At 40.2% G+C, this 23688-nt stretch overlaps 1 protein-coding gene across 1 annotated transcript; it reads right to left on the bottom strand.

Annotated features, from left to right (window-relative positions):
* Positions 1-359: 359 nt before the first annotated feature.
* LOC140405461 (lens fiber major intrinsic protein-like) lies at positions 360-15505 on the bottom strand. Its single transcript, XM_072493915.1, has 4 exons — positions 14996-15505; positions 7854-8018; positions 6002-6082; positions 360-4682 (listed from the first exon to the last, which is right to left on the bottom strand). The coding sequence occupies exons 1-4, from the start codon at positions 15356-15358 to the stop codon at positions 4497-4499; spliced, it is 795 nt and encodes a 264-aa protein (XP_072350016.1). The 5' UTR covers positions 15359-15505; the 3' UTR covers positions 360-4496.
* Positions 15506-23688: the final 8183 nt, after the last annotated feature.

The following is a 23688-nucleotide window of genomic DNA, read 5'->3' as shown; positions in this document are numbered from 1 at the left end:
ATTATACTTTCTTGAAGAATGCTTTGACAGAGAGAGAAATCTGAGAAGTTACCCCAGATTCTAGCACTTGGTTGCAAGGTAAGATGCACAGATCGCAGCAGGCCACCTGCTTGCTGACCCTGTAAGCTGGGAAATTGTATCGAGTGGGGGAAGAGGGAAAGGTAGCGCCTAACCAGGAATAAAAATAAATCCATTGATCGTGTGGATTTGATGCAAATCTTTTTTTCCCCTTTTTGTTTTTTGGCAAAAACCATTTTAGACTTTGGACTTCCTAAATCTAATTGAGGGTTGGCGCCTGAAGTGGATCAGATATAAGTCACTTCACTGGTTCACTTGGCTGAAAAGGAGAAATGCCACAATTCAAGTTGTGTAGGATTTATTTTTTTCCTTTTTCGCTGATGTCTACAAGTTACAAACACTGGTAAACATGAAGGCGGTTTTAACCTTTACATTTCTATAGTAACAACTAAAAATATACACAAAGTAATATAGATTGTAAAGCCTTGTACATACATAATTGTGTGGTGCTTCGAGTTGGTATTGTGTTTCCGTAACTTGTAGAAAGGAATCTAATTCGGTCACTTTAGCAATAATGGGTAAGAGCAAGTGTCTGTGAGCAGGTTTTTTTTTTTTAAAAGCAGACAATAAAAGGAGTAAAATAAGACTCAAAAATCCCATACCATAAATTTAACTTGGGCTTGAATTTAATAATGCTCCACATTCACTACAGGCAACACAATTGGATTAACTGCCAAATTCTTTTCCAAGTGCTGGGTTGGATGAGGAAGTTCTATAGCAGCATCTCATTAACCACTTTTCGTACATAGCTCATGCGAATTTCAGCAAATCTGTATATTCTATTTAATATTTTTCATTCTCGCTCCTTTTGACACCTTATTCGAGAAGACAAGAAAACGAATGATTGTAGTGCGATATTTGAACAGCTTAAGTCATAATTGGTCTACATATGATTTATTTTTTAATGGACAGGCTATTTTGAAGAGTTAAAACTGCAGGTTTTTAATAAGTGTGCCATATTAAAACACCTGCAGAGATGGTGCCTTTAAACAAGATACATTCCTTTCTAAAGCAATCTGCAAAAGACTGGAAAAGGAAGTTTAAGCATTGAGCAATTTAAGGAAATTCAAATGAATGACTCACTTAGATGGTTAAAGCATTCTCAATTCAGTGCAAATTGAGGTTTGGAGACATCCTGGATCCCTAATTACATCTCGAGTACTTTGAGAATGAGCAAAGAGTTTTATTTCACTTGCCATTTTAAATATACCTCTGTTTGATCTGCTATGACTTCAATAAATTTAATTAGAATTCATGTAAACTTTCATTAGAATAACGCTGTGCCACTTTTCAAAATGTATTCATTCAAAAGATATTGTCTTAATGATGATACCACAAAAATGCACTGTTAACAACTGTAGCATCACTCCCAATTCAAAATAGTTAGGTTGAAAAGACCAAAGTGTTTACACGCAAGGAGTTGCTCTCAAAAGGAGCAAGAAAAGTCTAAACTGCCCATGAATACAAGAACTGATCCTAATAACATTGGCAGTGTTAAATTGATGATGTTTTATTTCAAGTGACTTAGGGTTTTGGGGAAGGGGGGTGGGGTGAGCGGTGCAGGGGAAGAAATATTTGTTCGAATATGAATGAGGGCAGTATTTGTCCTTCTAAAAGCAACTTCCTATAGCCTCACCACAAAGCACAAATCTCACACAGCTTGTAAGAAATCCACATTCGGAAACCCAGAGGTATGTTACAGATAAAACCGTTTATAGTAATGCTAACCAACTTTAGCTCTAAATTTTGTTTAAATATTCCTCTGATCACTTTTGTTTCCCAGTTAGCATTCACTCTAGCCCAAGGAATTGATAATAGGGAACAAAATGGCATCGATTTATCAGTGGAATTTACTCTATTAGGTATAGTACAAAGTAATGTGGAGTGTAAATTTAGACACTAATCAGAGGTATTTTAATATATTGGCTTCTTTCCTCTCCCTCCTTCTGTTGCTGCTTTTTACTTCACCCAAGAGGTTAGAATGGTCTGGGTGACTTCATGGGTGCCAACAGTGCTGTCCCAGTGATTGGCTAACGGGAGGTGCACTTTGTGAGGTAGATGTATTCATCCCTTCCTCCACCATGCAATATATTTGCACATCCTTCAAGGGTCTCAACTAGCAGCTTCAGCAAGAAGTGACAGAACTTATCCAATGAGGAAAGATGAGTTTGTATGTTAAAGTGGAATTTCGAGTTGTGACTCTTGAGATTGGGTGTCCTAAAAACCCTGCACTCCCAATAATACTGGCATTGTGATTACTCAATTTTCAAAATGTGTTGGGTTTTCGTCAGGGGCTTAAATAGTCAACAGAAACAATAAAAGATAGGTGAACAGATCTCGGTTTACTTTTTTTTCCAGTATTGTTCACTTGCATGGGCTTGAATACACAGAAAATGCTGAGGTTAGTTGTTGTTGCTGTCCCTCACCCCAATGGACTACAGTTACTTGTGTTTCCTGGTGTACCAAACATGAAATTGACTTCAAACAACCCTACAAATAACTAGCAACGGATTTGTTGGCAGATTTGGTGAAACTTTGTTTAAAAATTTTTCTCCCAATGGATCGTGTGGCATTATACTTAAGAGTTTTACAAATGATTCTGACCATTCAGAACTTGCCCTGAACTTGTGAAACTCCGGTTTCTGAATCATTCTAAAACCATCAGAAATTGGCTTCAACCCTTCAAATCTAAAGGCGTAAATGCTCATTCATCCCTAACCATAAATATTCAGAATTGTGCTTTGTTTAAAATGAAGGGACTGTAAAATGTGCTTCCTTTTGTCTCTATTTTTTTCATCTGATTATGTCGAAGTTTACTAATTTTCTAAGAGCTGTGAGGGTTTTGAATGTGATGAGTCTTGTCAGTGCTTATTTTATTTATTTTACTTAAAAAAATTTTTTTTAGCGTACCCAATTCTTTTTTTTCCAATTAAGGGGCAATTTAGTCTGGCCTGCACATCTTTGGGTTGTGGGGGCGAAACCCACGCAGACACTGGGTGAATGTGTAAACTCCACACGGACAGTGACCCAGGGCCGGGATCCAACCCGGGTCCTCGGCACAGTGAGGCAGCAGTGCTAAACACTGCTACCGTGCTGCCTGTCCGTGCCAAATTTAGATCAGTTCAGACAACAATTGACCCATTTTCAGGTGAGTGCAGCAACAAGCATAGCGGGAATAAAAGCCCTGGCACTCATGCCATAAAAATGATTTTCTTTGGTTGAGAAACCCACATTCAAATTTCAGATCCTCACGACTCTCGAGCCTAATGGGGATGTGATACCAAAAACAAGGGAACGCGTCCAAAATCAGCTAACGCGTGGGCAAGACAAAATAATTAGCAAATCCAATCTGAATTTTAAAAATAAATTACTGAAGTTCTTAGTGGTACATTTTTTGTTTTTCAAAAAACACAATAGAATGATAATGTCAGACTGTTGTACATAAACCTTTTCATTGACTAAAAGATTATTGTCTGAATTGCACAGTAATTTTGCTGCCTTTTTATAATTGTAAATGAGTTATGTTGCTCTAATCCATAAAGATGTTGTGAGGGTGCCATTATATGTTGGGCTGAGAATATTTGATAAAATATTTCAGGTGATATAATTATTTATTTGCCGTGGTAGGGGAGGGGCTGAAATTGCACTGCAAGTGACAAAATACCAGCTGTAATGTGATCTATTTGCCAGGAAGAATTTATTTTTCAAGAAACGGGTTTATTAGTAAAATTCCCCAACATGGTGACTTTGCACTTTTGTATTTTTCTTTAATAATTTTTCTAAGTAAGCATTCTGTTCATGTTGGGGAATGGGGGGGGGGGGGTGCATTTTAGGAAAGCAAGTTAAAAGAATGTTCATAAAAATCCATTCTACTTCAAGATGGTAGGTTTAACCAGCTATATCTGTCTTTACTGCTGGTCTTCACTAATATTAAACTTGCTTACATTTTTCATGAACTTCAAGGCTTTAAAAAAAAAACATGTTCTTTTTCAATCAAAGCAACCTATTAGATGATATTTAAAGCATAAGGTTGTATAATTAACAAACAATTTTAAAAAGCAAGTTATAAATTTAATGTAACTGTTGTAAAGCATAGTCAAATAAGCTCATGATGAGAACCCATTTCTAAATAGGATTTTTTTTTTTGCCAATTAATGAGTGGATTATTACATTCAAACCCCTGAATTTGAAGAATCCTAGGAACAAATTTGAGTAATTGATCTTCATTTTTTTTTCCAGATACCTTCTGTCTGTACAGCAATTGTAGATATAGCCTCTGATCTATAATTCACTGCTCAGGGACATTAGCAGCATTCATATTCTTTCAAGCACACCTTCAGTAACAACCGAGTAAATTTCACAATGTCACTTGGTGATAGGATAGTTCTTGTGTTGTAAACACCTTTCTTAAAAACTATTTATAAGGCTTGTGTTTTGAGTTCGATGGGATCGCTCCTAGGTTCTTGTTGTCCTTCAGCTTCTGGGGGGTGAGCTCCTTTAAGAATAGCCAGTCTCTCTGAGAGACCTCTCATCCTGGGGAAGAGGATAAAATCGTACAGCAGTGCTGCTATAGCACCTCCTATCAGAGGACCTACCCAGAACACCTGCAAGAAATAAAGAAATTAAGAACAACACTGAGAAATAATATCTCATTTGAATGAAGCCCTTTCCCTCCATCTTTTACTTTCATAAAGCTTATAACTGAGTTAGGATATTGTTCATAAGTGTTGACATCCCAACAGTACTTCTCCCAAGTGGCTATTTTTGTGTGCAAACCTAGACAATAGTACCAGGCTATTATACTATGGAAGCATTTATAGACCATCCGATCCTGCGCACATGTACACTTCTCATGATTCGCAGAAATTCTGCTTTACATGCTTTCATCATAGTTTGGAGATACTTGACATTCTGGCTGCAATCAGCTAACTTGGCTTAAACCATAAGAACACAATGATCTGATGGTTCAGTAGCTATGCTGCGTTGAGCATTTGAAATATATTTTACACAGGTTTGACACAGTACAGCACTGGCATGTAACTGTGTAACTGCATCAATTTGGTGGAGCATTGAAAAGAATGCCAGTCCTTTGTCCCCTCCCTCACCCAGCTGAAGTAAGATTTTCTGATTTCCCCCCCCCCATTTCTGCTTGCTTCAAGATTGCAGTTTCTACAATAACAGCCATCCTTTTCACTGCTTTAGAATTTATTTCAATATTTCTTACAGTTAGTAAAAAAAAAAAGAAGGTTGCCTTCTACCAGACCCCTAAGCGGTCCAGTGAGATTTTTCTCATTTCTCACGATAGGCTTTATTATGAATTCTCCAATTGAGATTGCTAACTTAATGACAATTTGTGCTGAATTATGGAGAATTTTAGTTTTTAATTAAAACATAAATCCTTCTTTAGATGTTTAAAACCCAGGAGGAGACCATTTAGCAAATTAAATTAATCTTTCAGGTAACTTGGGAATCGAGAATATGCTTAAAAAGTAGACTTTATTTAGATGGATAACAGCTTGCTAACTAGTAAATTGAGACTTGTAGAATTTTTGACATATCTGAACGGATGCATTCTCTAAACTGCAGCAGTTACACATAGTGACTTTTAAAAGAGCTGCACATTGAGTACAAGATCGGTTGCATAAAATAAGTACCCTAGTCCTCATTGTAGTAAATTGAAATCCTTGAGCTGTATTTGAGGAGAGGAATCCTTGGTCATAGGTTACAGTGATGGGTAATTTACGCCTCAAAAGCTCTTGGGACACAAAATCCCATGGTTCCTAACTTGGCGTATTCTGGTTAACTGCTTGGTGATTCAAACAGTTTTTTTGCATTTTCTAATCTCTCGTCACTTTTTTTAAGCACGTATTCTTTGTTCAGCTGCCTACTGTATGTATGTTAGCTAAATTCAGTTTATTCTTACCCAGTGATTTCCAAAGTTTCTAGTAAGCACGGCTGGTGCAAAGGATCGGGCTGGATTCATACCACATCCTGTGTAATACAACTGAAGAAAACAGAGAATAGACGGGCATTATGAGAGTCAGACATAATTTCAAACAAAAATAGTTGTTAATCAATCCGTAAGTGGTTACATAAGTCATTGAAGATGGCAGGGTATGTTGCGAGAGCAGCTAGTAAAACTTATAGTATCTTAGGATTTATTAATCGGGGCATTGAGAGGGTGGCACCGTGGCGCAGTGGTTAGCGCTGAGGACCTGGGTTCGATCCCGGCCCCGGGTCACTGTCTGTGTGGAGTTTCCACAATCTCCCCGTGTTTGCGTGGGTCTCACCCCCACAACCCAAAGATGTGCAGGGTAGGTGGATTAGCTATGCTAAATTGCCCCTTAATTGGAAAAAAAAATTGGTTACTCTTTAAAAAAAAAAATTAAATTAGGGGCATTCCGTATAAGAGAAGGGAGGTGAGTATAAGAGTAGGGAGGTCATGTTGAACTTGTATAAGACACTAGTTCGGCCACATCTGGAGGCTGCATCCAGTTTTGGGTGCCATACTTGAGGAAGGATGTGAAGGCATTGGAGAGAGTACAGAGAAGATTCATAAGAATGATTCCAGGGATAAAGAGCTGTAGCTAGGAGGATAGATTGGAGAAAATAAGGCTGAGAGGAGAATTGAAAGAGCGACATGGACATGGTAAAGAGAGCATTAAGAACTAGACGGCATAGATTCAAAATAATGGGCAAAAGGAATAAAAAAGTGATGAAAGGAAAATATTTTTCACCCAGAGGGTGGTTGAAATCTGGACCAAACTTCCTGAGGGGGCAAGTTCGATCAAGGTATTCAAAGGGGAATTGGGGGCAGCACAGTGGCGCAATGGGTTAGCCCTGCTGCCTCACGGCGCCGAGGTCCCAGGTTCAATCCCGGCCCCGGGTCACTGTCCGTCTGGAGTTTGCACATTCTCCCCGTGTCTGTGTGGGTTTCACCCCCACAACCCAAAGATGTGCAGTGTAGGTGGATTGGCCATTAATTGGAAAAAATAAATTGGGTACTCTAAATTTATTTTTAAAAAGGGAATTGGATTGCTATCTGGAAAGAAAGAATGTGCAAGGTTAGGGTGATAAGGCAGGGGAGTGGGACTAGGTACAATGCTTTCAGAGAGCTAGTGCAGACTCGATGGGCTGAATGACCCCACTTGGGCTCAGCACCACTTGGCCAAGTTTAATTCCCTGTTTTGATTTCAACCAGTCATTGTTGAGCAAGTGTGAAAGGAGAAAAGTCCATCTGCCAATCAAACCTAATTCTTTCAGTAGACCAGAGTCTGATTTGACTTTTCGGCAGTTGTCCATTCTGTCATAACTTCTCCCAAATTTATGTATCAGTCTGGTATACAATCATGGCTAAAACTTGCAGAATCAGGATTTGGAGTGATACAGTAAAAATCAATTAAATTTGCCCTAAAGAGGCTGACACAAGTATAATGGCCAACTGGGTCCGATACCTGTCTTTGTATGTTCATACTTATGTACTTTACAGCATGGGCTGCTGAATAATTATCAAGAGCATTAAGCCCTGGGTAATTGATTTCCCCTTCCTAGCTCAGAGTTGAGTGGGTGTTCTGATGGCCAATTTTAGCACCTCGGTTGTGCCCTGGCTTAAATGGGCTAACTCCGTACACATTGGGTATCCTTTGGGTCTGTTTGGCTTAGTACCAAACCAAGCATGAAGTTAGGATACTGCTCATTAGTCCAGCGTTGATTCTGCACATTATTTTAAAATCTAGTCCTTTTGGTAAAGTTGAGGTAGAAATTTGCAGACTTACCCCAAAGAAGTGACCCACAGTGAGAGAAAAACCAATGATGATAGCTGCTGACCCCATGAATCCATTTCTGCGAATGTCTGTTGTGGCAAAAATACAGAGAACGAACTGAAGAGTAAGGAATATCTCCACAGCTGTACCCTGGCCAAGACCCACTCCAGCATGCAGCTAAAGAATAAAGAGAAATGGAAAATCAGAACAGACCAGAAATAAATTTAGAGGAAAATATTTATGCCTGTCCTTTTGCCCGCTGACAAAATCAATGAACCACATGGACCCATAAATTTCTACAGCCCCCTCCTCCCTTTTGTACCTAGTGTGAGCTGATTCTAGAGTTTGAAACCCATCTTAAACCACAGGCATTTTAACATTTAATGGATGCTACATGATAGAAAGGAATGTATACTTTAGAAAGCTGGCTTGGTGAGCAACCATTATGAGTTCAAACAGTCATTCCTTCAAGAGCCAAACAATCAATATACTGCAGGAACTAACCAAGGCTCCTTCGCCAGCACCTTACAAACCCGTGACCCCTACCACCTAGAAGCACAAGGGCATCAGGCGCATGACCACCCCTCCGTCACGCACCATCTCCACTTGAAGCTATATTGCCATTCCTTCACTGTTGCTGGGTCCTGAATTCCCTTCCTAACAGCACAGTGGGTGTACCTACCCCATATGAACTGCAGCGGTTCAAGAAGGCAGCTCACCACCACCTTCTCAAGGTGCAATTAGGGATGGGCAGTAAATGCTGGTCTAGCCAGCGATGCCCACATCCTGTGAACGAATAAAAAAAAAACTAAGGGAAATTGAGTGTATTCTGACTGAGCTCACTTATTTTTTTCCCAACCTCCAAAACATATTATTCCCAACCCGCCTTTGTGAATCAAACAGCTACTAAACAAGCAAGCAACCTGTCTATTGGGATGAGAATTTGCTTTGAACTTAAATGTTTATCAAGTTGAGGGATGTGCTGGATAGAGAATGGAACTGTTTCACTTTTAAAACTAGTGTTAGCATCAAACACCTGGATAAAACCAAAGATCTCTCTACTTTGCCCCAATAGTATGCTTTAACCTTCAAGCTCAGAAGTGCACTATGTAATACACCAATTAATTTTTTTAAAATTCATACACTACCTTTGCACAGCCTCGGAGTGAGAATGGCAACTTGTGCTAAACTAGGTGAAGTGGAACTGGATTGCGACTGCCCCAAACTTCTTGCTTATATTACAATGAGTCTGATTTCAGGGAGAAGAAAGCCTTATTTTTGGGGGGAAAAGTTAAATAATTAAAAGGTAAGCTTTAACCTACCTCCCATCATGAAGAGTTGAATTATGATCTCCTTCCACAACTGCCAAGAAAAATCTATGCCTGTGAACTCAACACTGGAATAATGTATCACATAACAGACTAGGGTTTTCTTCAGCATGACTTACAACATCCTAGAATTAAATCACAATCACAATGAGATTTGGCCAAATATCTAAGAATTTTTATGCTTCACGTTTTTCATGCCTGTCCTCTGTGAAATCCTAGTCTGTTCCTAAATTCCATTTCCCCATATAGTCCAGCAAAATATTTGAGGAAAGGTTACATTGTTTTCGAATCATATGCTTAAAAACGCACATTTTTTCTTTCAACTGATGTTAAAGGTCCACTTATGACTAATTATTCTTCATTACAATCTACCCACTCCTTATTCTCTTGCGTTTTCTACAATATATAACATTTTAAGAATAGGAAATTGAACCAAAAGCACTACTTTTGTTTGGAAAACCCAGATAGTCGAAGATGAATTAGTACGGCATATATAGTTCTCACCTTGCATATGCACCCTATGTTGCAGCGTATAAACAGTAACATTTATGCCTATTATAAACTTACTGTGCATGTATTATACAGCAATGTTATGCCATTTTTATAGGAGACCCACCCTATTTTTACATATGCTGTTTTCTTGGCTGAGGGATACGTCTGAGATGCCAGATATTTTGCGACCCCCTCATCAAGATGCTTTATCCTAACAAATGCATTGCTTTGCTACAGTAAGACGTTCAAGGCCGGTATCCGTGGCAAATTGAATTGCAAATCCAGTGATACAAATAGATATGAAAATAAAGCCTCACACTTTCCTAGTGCTTTATTATATCACAAAAAGCACCTCAAATTGTTTCACATACAATGAACTTATCTTGATGTTCAGTGGCCTATTATGCAAGCAAATACATACAGCAAGATCCCACAAACAACAATGCGATGAATGATCAGTTAACCTTTTTTGGGTGGAGTTGGTCAAGTGAGAATTTGGGTAGGACATGGGGAACTCCCTGCTCATTGAATATTGCCATGGAATCTTTAGCATCCACTTGAACAACCAGAACAGGTAGATGGAATACTTCAGGCTCAGTGGTAAATATTTAGATTTGCTATATTTTAAATGATATTAGCCTGTATCCAAGGGCTGCACAGTGGTTAGCACTGCTGCCTACGGCGCTGAGGACCCGGGTCGATCCCGGCCCTGGGTAACTGTCTGTGAGGAGTTTGCACATTCTCCCTGTGTTTGTGTGGGTCTCACCCCCACAACCCAAGATGTTCAGGGTAGGTGAATTGGCCACGCTAAATTCCCCCTTAATTGGGAAAAAAATTAGTCTGAATCCATCTTGATAGTGCGCAGGCCAAGCAGCAACGCATCATTTTCCATGTTTTACCAAAGCTGTTAATTGGTCTGTAGAGAAGGGCAAAAAACCACTTGAAGTAAAACTAAATAGTTTTTAATCTTGTATTGTTATTTCGTTTTATCTTTTCAAATTTGGAGGTCTTTTGGAGAATTGCCTGTTTATGGTCATTAAATCTGGTAGGGATCCTACCAGTTTGTTGCTGAACTATGTGTTTGATCCTTGAAAAAAATAGATTTCAATTAATTTTCAGGGATTTTGTGGATGTCCAAGTCCTAGTGATGGATTATGCCTTGGTTCCTCTCCAGCCTAGTGGTAAAATATGCAATCAAGCCCTGACAATGGATTTTGCAGCCAGTCCTAGGTGGTCTAGTGGCTATTTGTACAATGAATCAATGCCAGCTCTGCCTAGCTGTTTTGGATTATGTCTTGATTGTTAACACACTAGACTATTGGTGAATTATGCATCCAGTTGTTGGAAGACTAATAGCAGCCTGTGTCCTTGCTACCTGAAGGAAGGGTAGTGGATATCCTGGGAAGTGTTGGAGGCGAGAAGGTCCGCCCGTTTTTTCCGGTAGCCAAGAAAAACACTCAATATATAGTTTACAGTTTCAATCCCCAAATATTCAAAGCTGAGGGTACCAACATGAAAACCTGAAAGCACCTTGAATAATTATTACTGAAAGATAACACCAAAATACCTGATGTAAGTGGACTGCTTTTAAAAGAGACTCTTGCACCTGGTATCTTGCACTTGTATCTTGCGGATACATCACACAGTATTTCATATACAATGAAGTATTTTGAAGCCAACTGACTTAGCAAGGAGGCAAATGCAGCAGCAATTTTGTACAAATCAAAATCCTAAGACACAATACATCACTGACCAATGCATTTCTATTTGGCGATGATCCCACAGACAGCAATGAGACCAAGGAGCAGCTCGTCTACTTTGGTTGTGATTGGCGCACAATTAGATCCCACAACCAGAAATCCGAGCCATGATCAGTTCATCTGTTTGGGCGGCGGTTTGTGCAGCGCAAGATCCCAACATGAACAACGTGGCCAACCACCAGCTGGATGGCATTGGTCTTTTTGCGCACAGCAGGATCCCATAAAGAGTTGTGAGATCTCTGATCATCTGGTCAGCTTTAGGGGCGTTTTGCGCACAGCAATAGGATGAGTGGCCAGGGAAGCTGCTCTGGTGGTTGGTGTATGAAGTACTGCCCAGAAACACAAATCAGATCAATGCCCATCTGGTCTTTCAGGGGTGGTTTGCGCACAGCAAGATCCCACGAGCACCAATGAGATTAGTGGCTAGTTGGTCTGCTCTGCTGTTAGGCGCACAGCAGGATCCCATAACCAATCGGGAGATCTCTGATCACGGGTCTATTTTAGTGATGTTTGCGCGCAGCAAGATCCCACAAACAGTCAGATCAACGAGCGCTCCAGTATTTCGTGTTTGGGCGCACAGCAAGATCCCACACACAGCATATGCGGCCAGTCCACTGCTTTGGTGTTTTGCGCACAGCAACATCGCAGACATAGGCCATTTAATTTGTTTTTTTGGCGCCAGTTCGCATACAACAAGATTCCAGTGGCGCCAATGAGATTAGTGAGCGGCCCTTCCGCCCTGAGTATTGGGCACTGTTTGTTAAGAATTAAATGTTGCCCAGATCACAAGGAGAACTCTAATCTTCAAATGGCCGCATGGGATCTGTCTATACTGTACACAGACATCTGTACGCAGACATCTACTGTACACACATCTACTGTACACACATCTACTGTACACAAACATCTACTGTACACCTGTAGACAAACCTCTTCTGTACACCTACTGTACAGACATCTACTGTACACACATTTACTGTACACAAACATCTACTGTACACACATCTGTACATACATTTACTGTACACACATCTACTGTACACAGACATCCACTGTACACTGGCATTCGCAGGGGAGTTTTTTTTATTACTGATTGCGTCCATAATCTGAACCGACGGATTTCAGTTACACACATTGCGCAGTGTCAGAGACCCGGCGGTTTGCAACTTTATTCTGGGATAAATCAACTACAGATGCTAAAGGGGAATCAGTTTCTAACGAGTACATATTTTTCTGGAGAAAGCGGTTGACATGCGAGTTTGCAATGCCTGTACATTTGCTCTGTAACACTGCAAAGGGTGGACAAAACGTGGTTCCACTTGACACGACATGAGCTTTCCCCGAGTCACAACTGACCGAACCATAACATTCACGCTGCAAACCGTGGCAGTATATCTAACATCTGTCTGTTTTAGACTTGACACCAGACTGGGAGATTGGAGACTTCCCTCCCAACGGATACAGGGAGTGTTCAGAGGTCCTCCTGACCGCTAAGGTTTCATATCTGTCTACATCAGAGGGAAGGGATAGAGGAGGGTCGGTTTTCTCCTCCAGGCACCAAACTTTACCTGTGACTACCTGCATCTGTTCATCACGACCATGTCACTGAACTTTAAACGTCCTACAGTAACCCTCCCAGATCCCAGAACCACAATCACTTCAAAAGCAATGCAACGCGAACACTATATGGGGAACTTTTACTTCAATCAGCGGGATCGCCAGAACTAACCCCAACTCACAGCTTTGCTTTTGCCTCTTGTTTGTTTAAAAACTTTTATTTCCCAGCAATTTGCAAAGATAACAAACGTGGACAACGCAGAAAGCACTCGTGCTGCATGTCACACTTTCCAACAACTCCAGCAAACCCGAGGGGTTCATAAACCATTGGATAGATTTCTAAAGACCCTGAAAATACCCGGCTTGTAAAAGTGGTACATTTCACTCATATTTATTTAAAATAAAGTTCCTTAGTAATTAACCGCGCCTGAGAAAAGTAACACTCCAAATAAAACCGCAAGTGAACAAATTCAAATATGTTGCAGACGAACTGAAGCAGAAACTAAGACTTCCCCTGAACATGATCTATCGTTTGACATCAAATTGGTGGGGTATTCTCAGGCTATCGAATAAATATTCATCTCAGAAGCACTCACACCAGCTAATTTCAGAAATTCAGCTCACAACTAAAGCAATAATCACCAAAGACTCCTTTGTTATTTACAGTACCTGATCTTTGGCATTTTCATCGTTCAATAAACTCCACTGAATTAAACGGGATCGACCGAGAGAAATCCTGGACTCTTGTTCCACATTAGATTTTTTAATTAACCTTAAATGATGGTTGAATTGAGTACTGCACATAGCCCCAGAGATCAAAAGCATTGAGAACTATTGCTACATTTCAAACGTGAGGAATTACTTCGAATTGATTTGTCAAAGGCATCAGATGAGCTTTTTGAGACAGCCAGGCAATTATTGCAATGTTTTACAGGTTTTCAGGAAATGGGGAACTTTTAGCATTGGAATTATTTATTCACGTTGAACAAAACCTCTTATTTAATTTCGTTTAATTCTCGGTGGCGGGTAGGCTCCCTAATTTTCCTGCCTACCTCTGGATTCTAACTTTGGGCGAATGTTTAAATCCTAAAATTCAGACGGGCACAGAATTGGGGAAACTTCTTGAATCTGTTCTCGAGAGCAGCAATTCTCTGCGGAGAAAGAAACAGGGTTAATAGTTCGAGTCATGGTAACTGTTCTCCACAGCTCCGAGGAAGAGTCATTGCAGACCTGAAACTTTAACTCTGTTTCTCAGACCTGCTTTTATCCCAGTTTCTCCCAAACCCCTCTAAAAATAAAAGTTCACCACCTTCAAAAATGCAGTATTTACGAGCTGATTGTGTACATAAATTGTTTTGACTCGCAGTAGACTAAACAAATGTATATTTAAAGTGTAACAATCCTGTTTCAAAGACCAGTGTTTTGAAAAGTAAACGGGAGCAACTCTTCAGCACCTTCCACTTAATATTAACATTATTTTTTGAAAGATTTTGAAGTGCCACTTTACTGAGCTTGTTCACTGTTATATTTCCCTGTCACTAATTACATTAATTCCCACATCCTCCTTATTATACAGACGGGAATATTACTCTAGGATACTTTATTTTCCTATTCAAGTCAAATATTTTTAGAACACCTTGCATTTATTACTTCAAAAAGCAGAGTTCCAGATGTACTTTCTTTTACTCATTGAGTTGCTAATTAGATAACGTTTAATTTTTACAGCAATTTAATTGTATAGATTTTGGATTAATGGGTCTCACACATTTGCAACATGTGTTAATGTTGCATCAATTCATTCTCAAAGATATTTCAGATCTCAAGCCCATTGTCTCAATAAAGGAAAAGTTACATTTTGGTCTTCATACCCATTTTCTCGTCATTCTTTGCTTTTTCCAGGACATTTATCGTTTTGCTTACCACTTTAATATTTGCTTTCAAAGTAAGGTTTTAGTTTGCACAGATTCATATGTTAACTTTCTTTTTCTTCACAAGTGCACTTTGCCAACATATTTACCGTGTTGAGCCCCAGGTTGCCCCGCACCGAGGGAGGGGTGACCCCATACAGCACCGCTGCCCCCGCCACTGCCCCCAGCAGCTGAGCTACCATGTACATGACACAGCGGAATATGCTCAGCTGCGCCCCCAGTAGGTAGGCGAAGGTAACGGCCGGGTTGAGGTGTGCCCCGCTGACATGTCCAACCGCCTGTACCAGGGCAGCCAGGACAAAGCCAAACCCCAAAGAAACCAGCAGCACGTTCATGGGGCCCGGAGACCATCGCATGGTAAAGCCCAGTCCAAAAAACACGAAGAGCATGGTGGCAAAAAACTCTGCAAAGACTGCCCTCCAAAAGGAGATAGATTTCAGCTCCCACATCATTCACGATCTTCCAAAGAGCAGACTATTAAAACAAAACAGAAAATAAAAAAAAGTGATGAAGTCGTCTCCTGGCTCCTCAAACGTTCCCCCCAAAATTTAATTGCACAGAATGAAGTATTTATAGGGGACTCTGAATCTGACAACATTATCTGGGGGAGGGACCTGTCCAGTTTGTCACTGCATTTAACTGTTTCATCTCAGAACACTGGGCATATTCCAATGATTTGGAAGTCAAGGAGGGGTCACAAAATGAAACAATCAAATGTGAAAATAAATCGTCCACAGACCCACAAATAGCAAAATGACAACTAATGCAGAGAGAGATAAGGTCACTATGCATAAGATAAACTCACAGATCATGACAATGAAATGGCAAAAGTAAATACATTTAAGATAGAAAGGAAGAAAATAGTTGATTACACTAGACAAACTTAAAAAAGGATAAAATCCCTGTATTGCATCCAGTCACACTAAAAGAAGCCAGGGAAGAGATACAATATATATAATAGAATAGTGCCAGAGGACTGGTGGACAGTTAATGTTACTTCCATATTTAAAAAGTGAGATGGAACAAATCCTGGATATTACACACCAGTTAGCTTGGTGGTAGGAAATATATTGCCATCTTTACTCAAAGGTGTAGTAGAAAAACGTCTAGAAAATGAAAATGCAATAAGGGAATAGCATAGAGTTCAAAAGGGAGGTCATGCTTGGCCAACCTTATTGAATTATTTGAAGAAGTAACAAACAGCAGTAAAGAGTAATGTAGTGGATGTAATCTAAATGGACTTTCAAAATGTCGTCAATAAGGAGCATGGTAGACTCATGAGTAGAGCATACGGAGTTAGAGGACAAATAGCAGAATGGATAGCAAACTGGCTACAAAAAAAGAGAGCAGGTAGAAAGATAGTTACTCAGATTGGCAAAAAGGTGAGAAGTGGTATTTATTTTAGGGATGGTGCCAGGCCCACTGGTGTTCACCATTGACATCAATGATTTAGACTCCGGAATCTGAAGAACTATATTAAAATTTGCAAATGACACCAAATTGGGTGGTGTAGCTGATGTTGAGGAAGACTGCAACAAGATATAAGACGGCATTAACAAACTTGCAGAATGGGTGCCTAAATGGAAAATCAATTTCTTTCCTTTTTTAAAAATGTAATTATATTTTTTTAAAATAAATTTAGATTACCAAATTATTTTATTTCTAATTAAGGGGCAATTTAGCGTGGCCAATCCACCTACTCTGCACATCTTAGGGTTGTGGGGGTGAGACCCATGCAGACACGGGGAGAATGTGCAAACTCCACACAGACAGTGACCCAGAGCCGGGATCGAACCTGGGACCTCGGCGCCATGAGGCAGCAGTGCTAACCACTGTGCCACCCTGGAAAATCAATTTGAATATAGAGAAATTTAAGGTGATACATTTTCATAGGAGAAATAAGTAGGCCAAATAATCATTGAAAGAAGGGTGGCACAGTGGTTAGCACTGCTGCCTCACGGCACTGAGGACCCGGGTTCAAATCCCGGCTCCGGGTCACTGTCTGTATGGAGTTTGCATATTCTCCCCATGTCTGCGTGGGTTTCACCCCCACAGCCCAAAGATGTGCAGGGTATGTGGATTGGCCATGCTAAATTGCCCCTTAATTGGAAAAAAATAATAATTGGGGTCTCTAAATTATTTTTTTTTAAATACGCGTTGAAAGATAATACTCTTAATGGAGTAGAAGGTCAAAGGGATCAAGAAGTACAGATTCACATTAAATGTAGCATCAGAGCTCAACAAAGCCATAAAATTGCTAACATAGCACTGGAATACATTTCCAGAAAAATAGAATTCAAAGGCAGAAAAGTTATATATCAAACTTACATGAAACCTCAATATGACCACACTTATAATAATGTGCACAGTTTTAGCCTCCATTTTGCAAAAAAAAGAAACTTTGAAGAAGATGCAAAAACGATTTAAAAATAAGACACGAGAGCTAAGAGTTTAGAGCTGTCATGAAAAATTGAACAGGATGTCTAGAAGACAGCAGGCTGAGGGGTTACCTGGTAGAGGTCATAAAAATTATGAAGGGATTTAACAGGATAGACATAGACATAGGGGGCGGGGTGTGCAATGAATATAAAGAAGTCACTAATGAATCCAACAAGAAATTGAGGAGAAATTAATTGGGGTGAAATTCAATCTCTGCATATACTCCACTCTGAATATATGTCAGCCATGGTTCTGTGGGCAGCACTCTCATCTCGGAGTCAGAAGATTGTGGGTTCAAGTGCCATTCCCGAGCTTTAGTACAACATGAAGGCTGACACTCCAGTGGCGCACTGACGGACTGTCTTTCAGATGAGATGTTACAGTGAGGCCCTGTCTGCCTTTTCAGGCGGGCATCAAATATCCCATGGCACTATTTTAAAGAAGAGCAGGGAGAGTTGTCCCTGGTCCCCAAGCCAATCAACACCACGGAAACAGATTATGTGATCATTGTCGCATTGCGTTTTGTGGGATAGTGCTGTGTGCAAATTAGCCATATTTCCTACATTACAACAGTAGCTGCACTTCATCAATGCTTCATTGGCTGTGAAACGCTTGGTGGTCATGAATGGTAGCATATAAATGCACGTCTTTCAAGTCTACCCTGGATTTGTTCAATGATCTCTACACACTCCATGATAAACTGTTCAGTAATCTTCACATATAATCCAATCTGAACTTTGTTAAATAATCCATATTGAGGTGTGAACAAGGGGACATTCATGGACATAATTTCTGTTCTTTTAATGACTGTAATATTCTCACGTGTAGGTTGATCATGAACACCAAATAACACAAACTTTCAGCATTAAATAATGCAAGGGATAGGTAGGGAGGTGTCAATTAATTATCCAGTGTGCCTTTACTTGCAGGGTTAATACTGTGATGTGTTGTGGGAGGCGGGGATTTGCTCACATACACGGTCACACAACAATTGGAAACCTTTCTGGTTAATGCTGCCATTGTACGGGAGGATTTAGTAGGATTTGATACATTAGCCCAGAAAAAGTAATTTCATTTTCTGGAGTTCCAACTGAACACACGTTGAACCATGGATTCAAATATGCCGTCGTATACTTGGGAGATGGTGAATGCAAAGTAGTGAAAACCTAATGTGAATACAGCTTTGCATACTGGGCAGAAGCCTTGAAAGAGTATGTTTGTCGAGGTAGGGGGCTTTGGAAGTGCAAAATGTAGTATCATTGTACACATTACATTGAGAGGAGGACGTTGTTCTCTCTCTTCAGGTGTTTTTCCTCCTTTAAATCTACCGTAATCGGGCAGCAAGCTGGCGCAGTGGTTAGCACTGCTGCCTCACGGCGCTGAGGTCCCAGGTTCTATCCTGGCTCTGGGTTACTGTCCGTGTAGAGTTTGCACATTCTCCCCGTGTTTGCGTGGGTTTCGCCCCCCACAACCAAAAAATGTGCAGGCTAGGTGGATTGGCCACGCTAAACTGTCCCTTAATTGGAAAAAATGAATTGGGTACTCTAAATTTATTTGAAAAATCTACCGCAATCACCCTCTGCTCAAAAAAAATCCTTAATCCCATTATCCTTGCAAATTGCCACCATGTCCCCAATTTCTTCAATGTGTTGCCTCCCAAATACTTTCCCACCTTTTCCAGAACTCCATGTTCAAATCAGATTTCTTCCCCTACCACATTGCCAAAATGACTCTCATCAAAGTCACAGATGATATGCTATGTAACTGTGACAAGGGCAGTAGATGTATGGGAACATAACCTGGAGGTTTTCCTCCGAATCACCCACCATCCTGACTTGGAAATATATCGCCGTTCCTTCACTGTCGCTGGGTCAAAATCCTGGAACTCTGTCCCTCACAGCACTGTGGGTGTACCTACACCGCATGGACTGCAGCGGGTTCAAGAAGGCAGCTCACCACCACCTTCTCAAGGGGCAATTAGGGATGGGCAATAAATGCTGCCTAGCCAGCAACACCGATATCCCATGAATGAATATAAATGAAAATGCAGTTCTGCTGGTTTCTCACGTTCGATCTTCCATGGCGTTCAAATTCTCTAAAATTCTGCTGCCCATATCTTAACTTGCACCAAGTTCCATTACCCTACAAGGTCTGTGCATGCTGACTTACGCTGGCTGCTGGTTAAGCAACAGCTTGATTTTAAAATTCACATCCTTTTCAAATTCCTTCATGGCCTCATCCCTCCCTATCTCTGGAATCTCCTGCAACACTACAACGCTCCCAAGATATCTGCACTCATCCAATTCCAGGCTCTGAGCAGCCCCAATTTTAATTGCAACACCATTGGCAACCTAAGCTCTGGAATTCCCTCCTCTCCACCTCTCTGCTTCTCTTTCCTCATTTAAGATGCACCTCAACACCTACCTCTTAGACCAAGCTTTTGATTATCTGCCCTAACACCATCTTGGTGTCAAATTCTGTTTTATAATGCTTCTATGAAGCACCATGGGTGATTTATAGTGCCACAGGCGTTAGATAAATATAAGTATTGGAGTCCTGAAATAACAGCAGGAGCCATTCAGTTACATGAAATAACAGTGCACGTTGCATAGAGGATAGACCTGAAATAACAGTGCACGTTACATTCAGGACAGTCCTGAAATAACAGGACACATTACATAGAGGATAGACCTGAAATATCAGTGTACGTTACATTCAGGATAGACCTGAAATAACAGTGCACGTTACATTCAGGATGGACCTGAAATAACAGGACACATTACATAGAGGATAGACCTGAAATAACAGTGCATATTACATTCAGGATAGTCCTGAAATAACAGTGCACGTTACATTCAGGATAGACCTGAAATAACAGGACACATTACATAGAGGATAGACCTGAAATAACAGTGCACATTACATTCAGGATAGTCCTGAAATAACAGTGCACATTATATAGAGGATAGACCTGAAATATCAGTGCACGTTACATTCAGGATAGACCTGAAATAACAGTGCATATTACATAGAGGATAGTCCTGAAATAACAGTGCACAATGCATAGAGGATAGACCTGAAATAACGGTGCATATTATATAGAGGATAGTCCTGAAATAACAGTGCACAATGCATAGAGGATAGACCTGAAATAACGGTGCATATTATATAGAGGATAGTCCTGAAATAACAGTGCACAATGCATAGAGGATAGACCTGAAATAACGGTGCATATTATATAGAGGATAGTCCTGAAATAACTTTATACATTACATTGAGGATAGACCTGAAATAACAGGTCACATTATATAGAGGATAGTCCTGAAATAACTGTATACATTGCATTCAGGATAGACCTGAAATAACAGTGCATATTACATTCAGGATAGTTCTTAAATAACAGTGCACATTACATTGAGGATAGACCTGAAATAACAGGTCACATTACATTCAGGATAGACCTGAATGACAGTGCACACTACATTCAGGAGAGACCTGAAATAACTGTATACATTACATTCAGGATATATCTGAAATAACAGTGCACATTACATTCAAATAGACCTGAGAGAACAGTGCACATTACATTCAGGACAGACCAGAAATAACGAAGCACATTACATACAAAAAGACCTGAAATAACAATGCACTTTACGTTCAGGATAAACCTGAATTAACAGTGTACGTTACATTCAGGATAGACCTGAAATAACAATTCGGACTACATTCACGGGTGTTTTGAAATAACAGTGCACATTACATTCACATAGACCTGAAATAACTGTGCACGTTACGCTCATGATAGTGCTGAAATGACAGTGAACATTACATTCAGGATAGTCCCAAAATAAGAGTGCACATTGTTAATATTAAATGTCAGTATATGATGGAGGAATAATACAACAAATTGCATTTTACCTTCAGCAAGCTTATTCTGCATCCAACTCAGCAACAATACGAACTCCATATAGTTACCGTACATCAACTGTTCCAGCTGTGTCCACTTATACTCTTTTTGAGGCTGAGTCAATAACCATTACCTGACTTTAATAAGGCAATTAGTTTAACAATGTAATTGTCACATCATGCACTTGCTGATACATTGACAGATTCCCCTCCCTTTCTTTACAGCTTCAGAAAAGAAATCAAGAGCACCTTATTTAATCTAAACAAATGGAAACAAAGTTATATGTTTCAACATTATAGATCCCACGTTCCCTCGACCATATTTAAATACACATAATTACAAAGCAAAGATTAGTTTTCCATTTTGTTATTATAACACAATATGCCGCTCCTCCAATACATTCAGCAATTCCCCGGAGCAGACATTTCTTTTTGTAAAGCAGTCTGATAAGTGGTAACGTGTATCAATCCATCGTATCTTAGAAATCTCCTTTCTTTCAACGATTTATGCTAGCTAGGTCTATTCTTAGCCTGTTTTCAGTGACCGTTTCATTGAATGGACATTGTCCCACAGGAATCGGTTATCAAAATAGCACTCTATATGCAGACTTTCCTCATCTTGTCCCATGTACAATATTTCTGTCAGTATATTAGACAAGTAAACCTCCATATCTATGGCTTCAACCAATGCCAGAGTTTTTGCAGCTAAAGTGTTTTTCATTACCCTTTAAATTTTAAATTTTCTTGGCCTCCCAAGCCAAAGGGAACATTTGTCATTTTTTCTACCAAACATGCTGAACCCTGCAGTGCTCGAGAACCCATCTGGAAAAAAGTTTTACTAAAGATTACCAATCTCATATCATCTGGTCCACCAGGGACTGGGAACTTGAGTGTGCATTTCTCCAAGTTTGGTTTCTTTAATATTTTGTTTGCTTTCAAAACTTCCTCTACCATGGCATGCTTCATCATAATACTTGGCTTCAACACGTCATAACTGGTATCCGGTCTAATCTGAGTACTTAACCAGTTCAACAGCCCAATTAAACTTGTCAATTCATCGGTTTCTTCCTTGGACGCTGACTCCCCTTTTTTGTGAAGATCTGATCTGATTTATTGGGATGCGACCAACAGACTCAATGGCCTCCTTCGGCACCATGTTCTATGTTCTATGTCACTCCTGACTTGCTTTGCTTAATACTCAAACCTATGTATTTAAAAGCTCCTGAAGCCTAGCTTCCAACCTTGAACTCCTTGATTTTATTAATCACCCATTGTTCAAAGTTTACCGAACTGCCCCACAAAAACATCATCCACATGCATAATGAAGATTCCTGCTAGTCTCTCCTCGTTATACCAATAGAACATCGCAAGGTCTGTTTTTAACTGGAAACAGCCCAATTTTAACAAGACCAACCTCATGGAAAAATACCATACTCTTAATCCATAAATACACTTGTGTAATTTCCACAAATTTCCTTCTATATTAGAGGCTTCTTGAGGTGGTTTCAAAACTATTTCAGTCAAAAACACTGTCTTGATATCTATCAATCTACACTTCCAGGAGTAGAATGCCAAAATGGCCAAAAGAATCTTCCAGCTTACTTCCCCATGCAGTAAGGGAGTCCATTCTGATAGCTTGATCCCCAAGTCTTTCCTGAAAACTCCAAGCTGCCAGTTAAGCTTTAGGCTTGTTTGTATCAGGGAGCAATTTAAGTATCTACTCCAAATTCTTTGCAACTTTTTAGCTCTTTTTGTTTGATCTCTTATCAGCTTATCTTCCAATTTATTGGCAGCTCCTAAAATGTCTTTATCGTGGGGACTCCTACTTCTAGTAACATTTCTAGTTTGATCTATAGTCCTCTTTCTGGTCAAGCTACGAGCCCCCCTTCTCCTTTCCTGGACTGCTGCTACACAATCTTTCCCATATGTGACCAGAGTCCTGTCTGCAAGTCCGAAATCTTTCCCTGGTGTCACCACCCCGTTCTGGGGCACTGTCAGAATTTATACTGCACTTTCTGCCCTTTCACATTTTTACCTCTTTGAATTCCTGATCTTCATTGGGCGGCACGGTAGCACAGTGGTTAGCACTGTTGCTTCACAGCTCCAGGGTCCCAGGTTCAATTCCCGACTTGGTTCACTGTCTGTGCAGAGTCTGCACGTTCTCCCTGCGTCTGCGTGGGTTTCCTCCGGGTGCTCCGGCTTCCCCCACTAGTCCCGAAAGACGTGCTGTTAGGTGAATTGGACATTCTGAATTCTCCCTCTGTGACCCGAACAGGCGCCGGAATGTGGCGACTAGGGGATTTTCACAGTAACATCATTGCAGTGTTAATGTAAGCCTACCTGTGACAATAATAAAGATTATTATTATTCCGCATGTTTAACCAATGTTTCTATTTACTAGTGGCCTTTGTTATGGGCCATGGTTTAGAGAACCCCA

Source organism: Scyliorhinus torazame, chromosome X (assembly GCF_047496885.1).
Source record: "Scyliorhinus torazame isolate Kashiwa2021f chromosome X, sScyTor2.1, whole genome shotgun sequence".
In the NCBI taxonomy this organism is placed as follows: Eukaryota; Metazoa; Chordata; class Chondrichthyes; order Carcharhiniformes; family Scyliorhinidae; genus Scyliorhinus; species Scyliorhinus torazame.
This window is presented reverse-complemented; position numbering and strand designations above follow the sequence as displayed.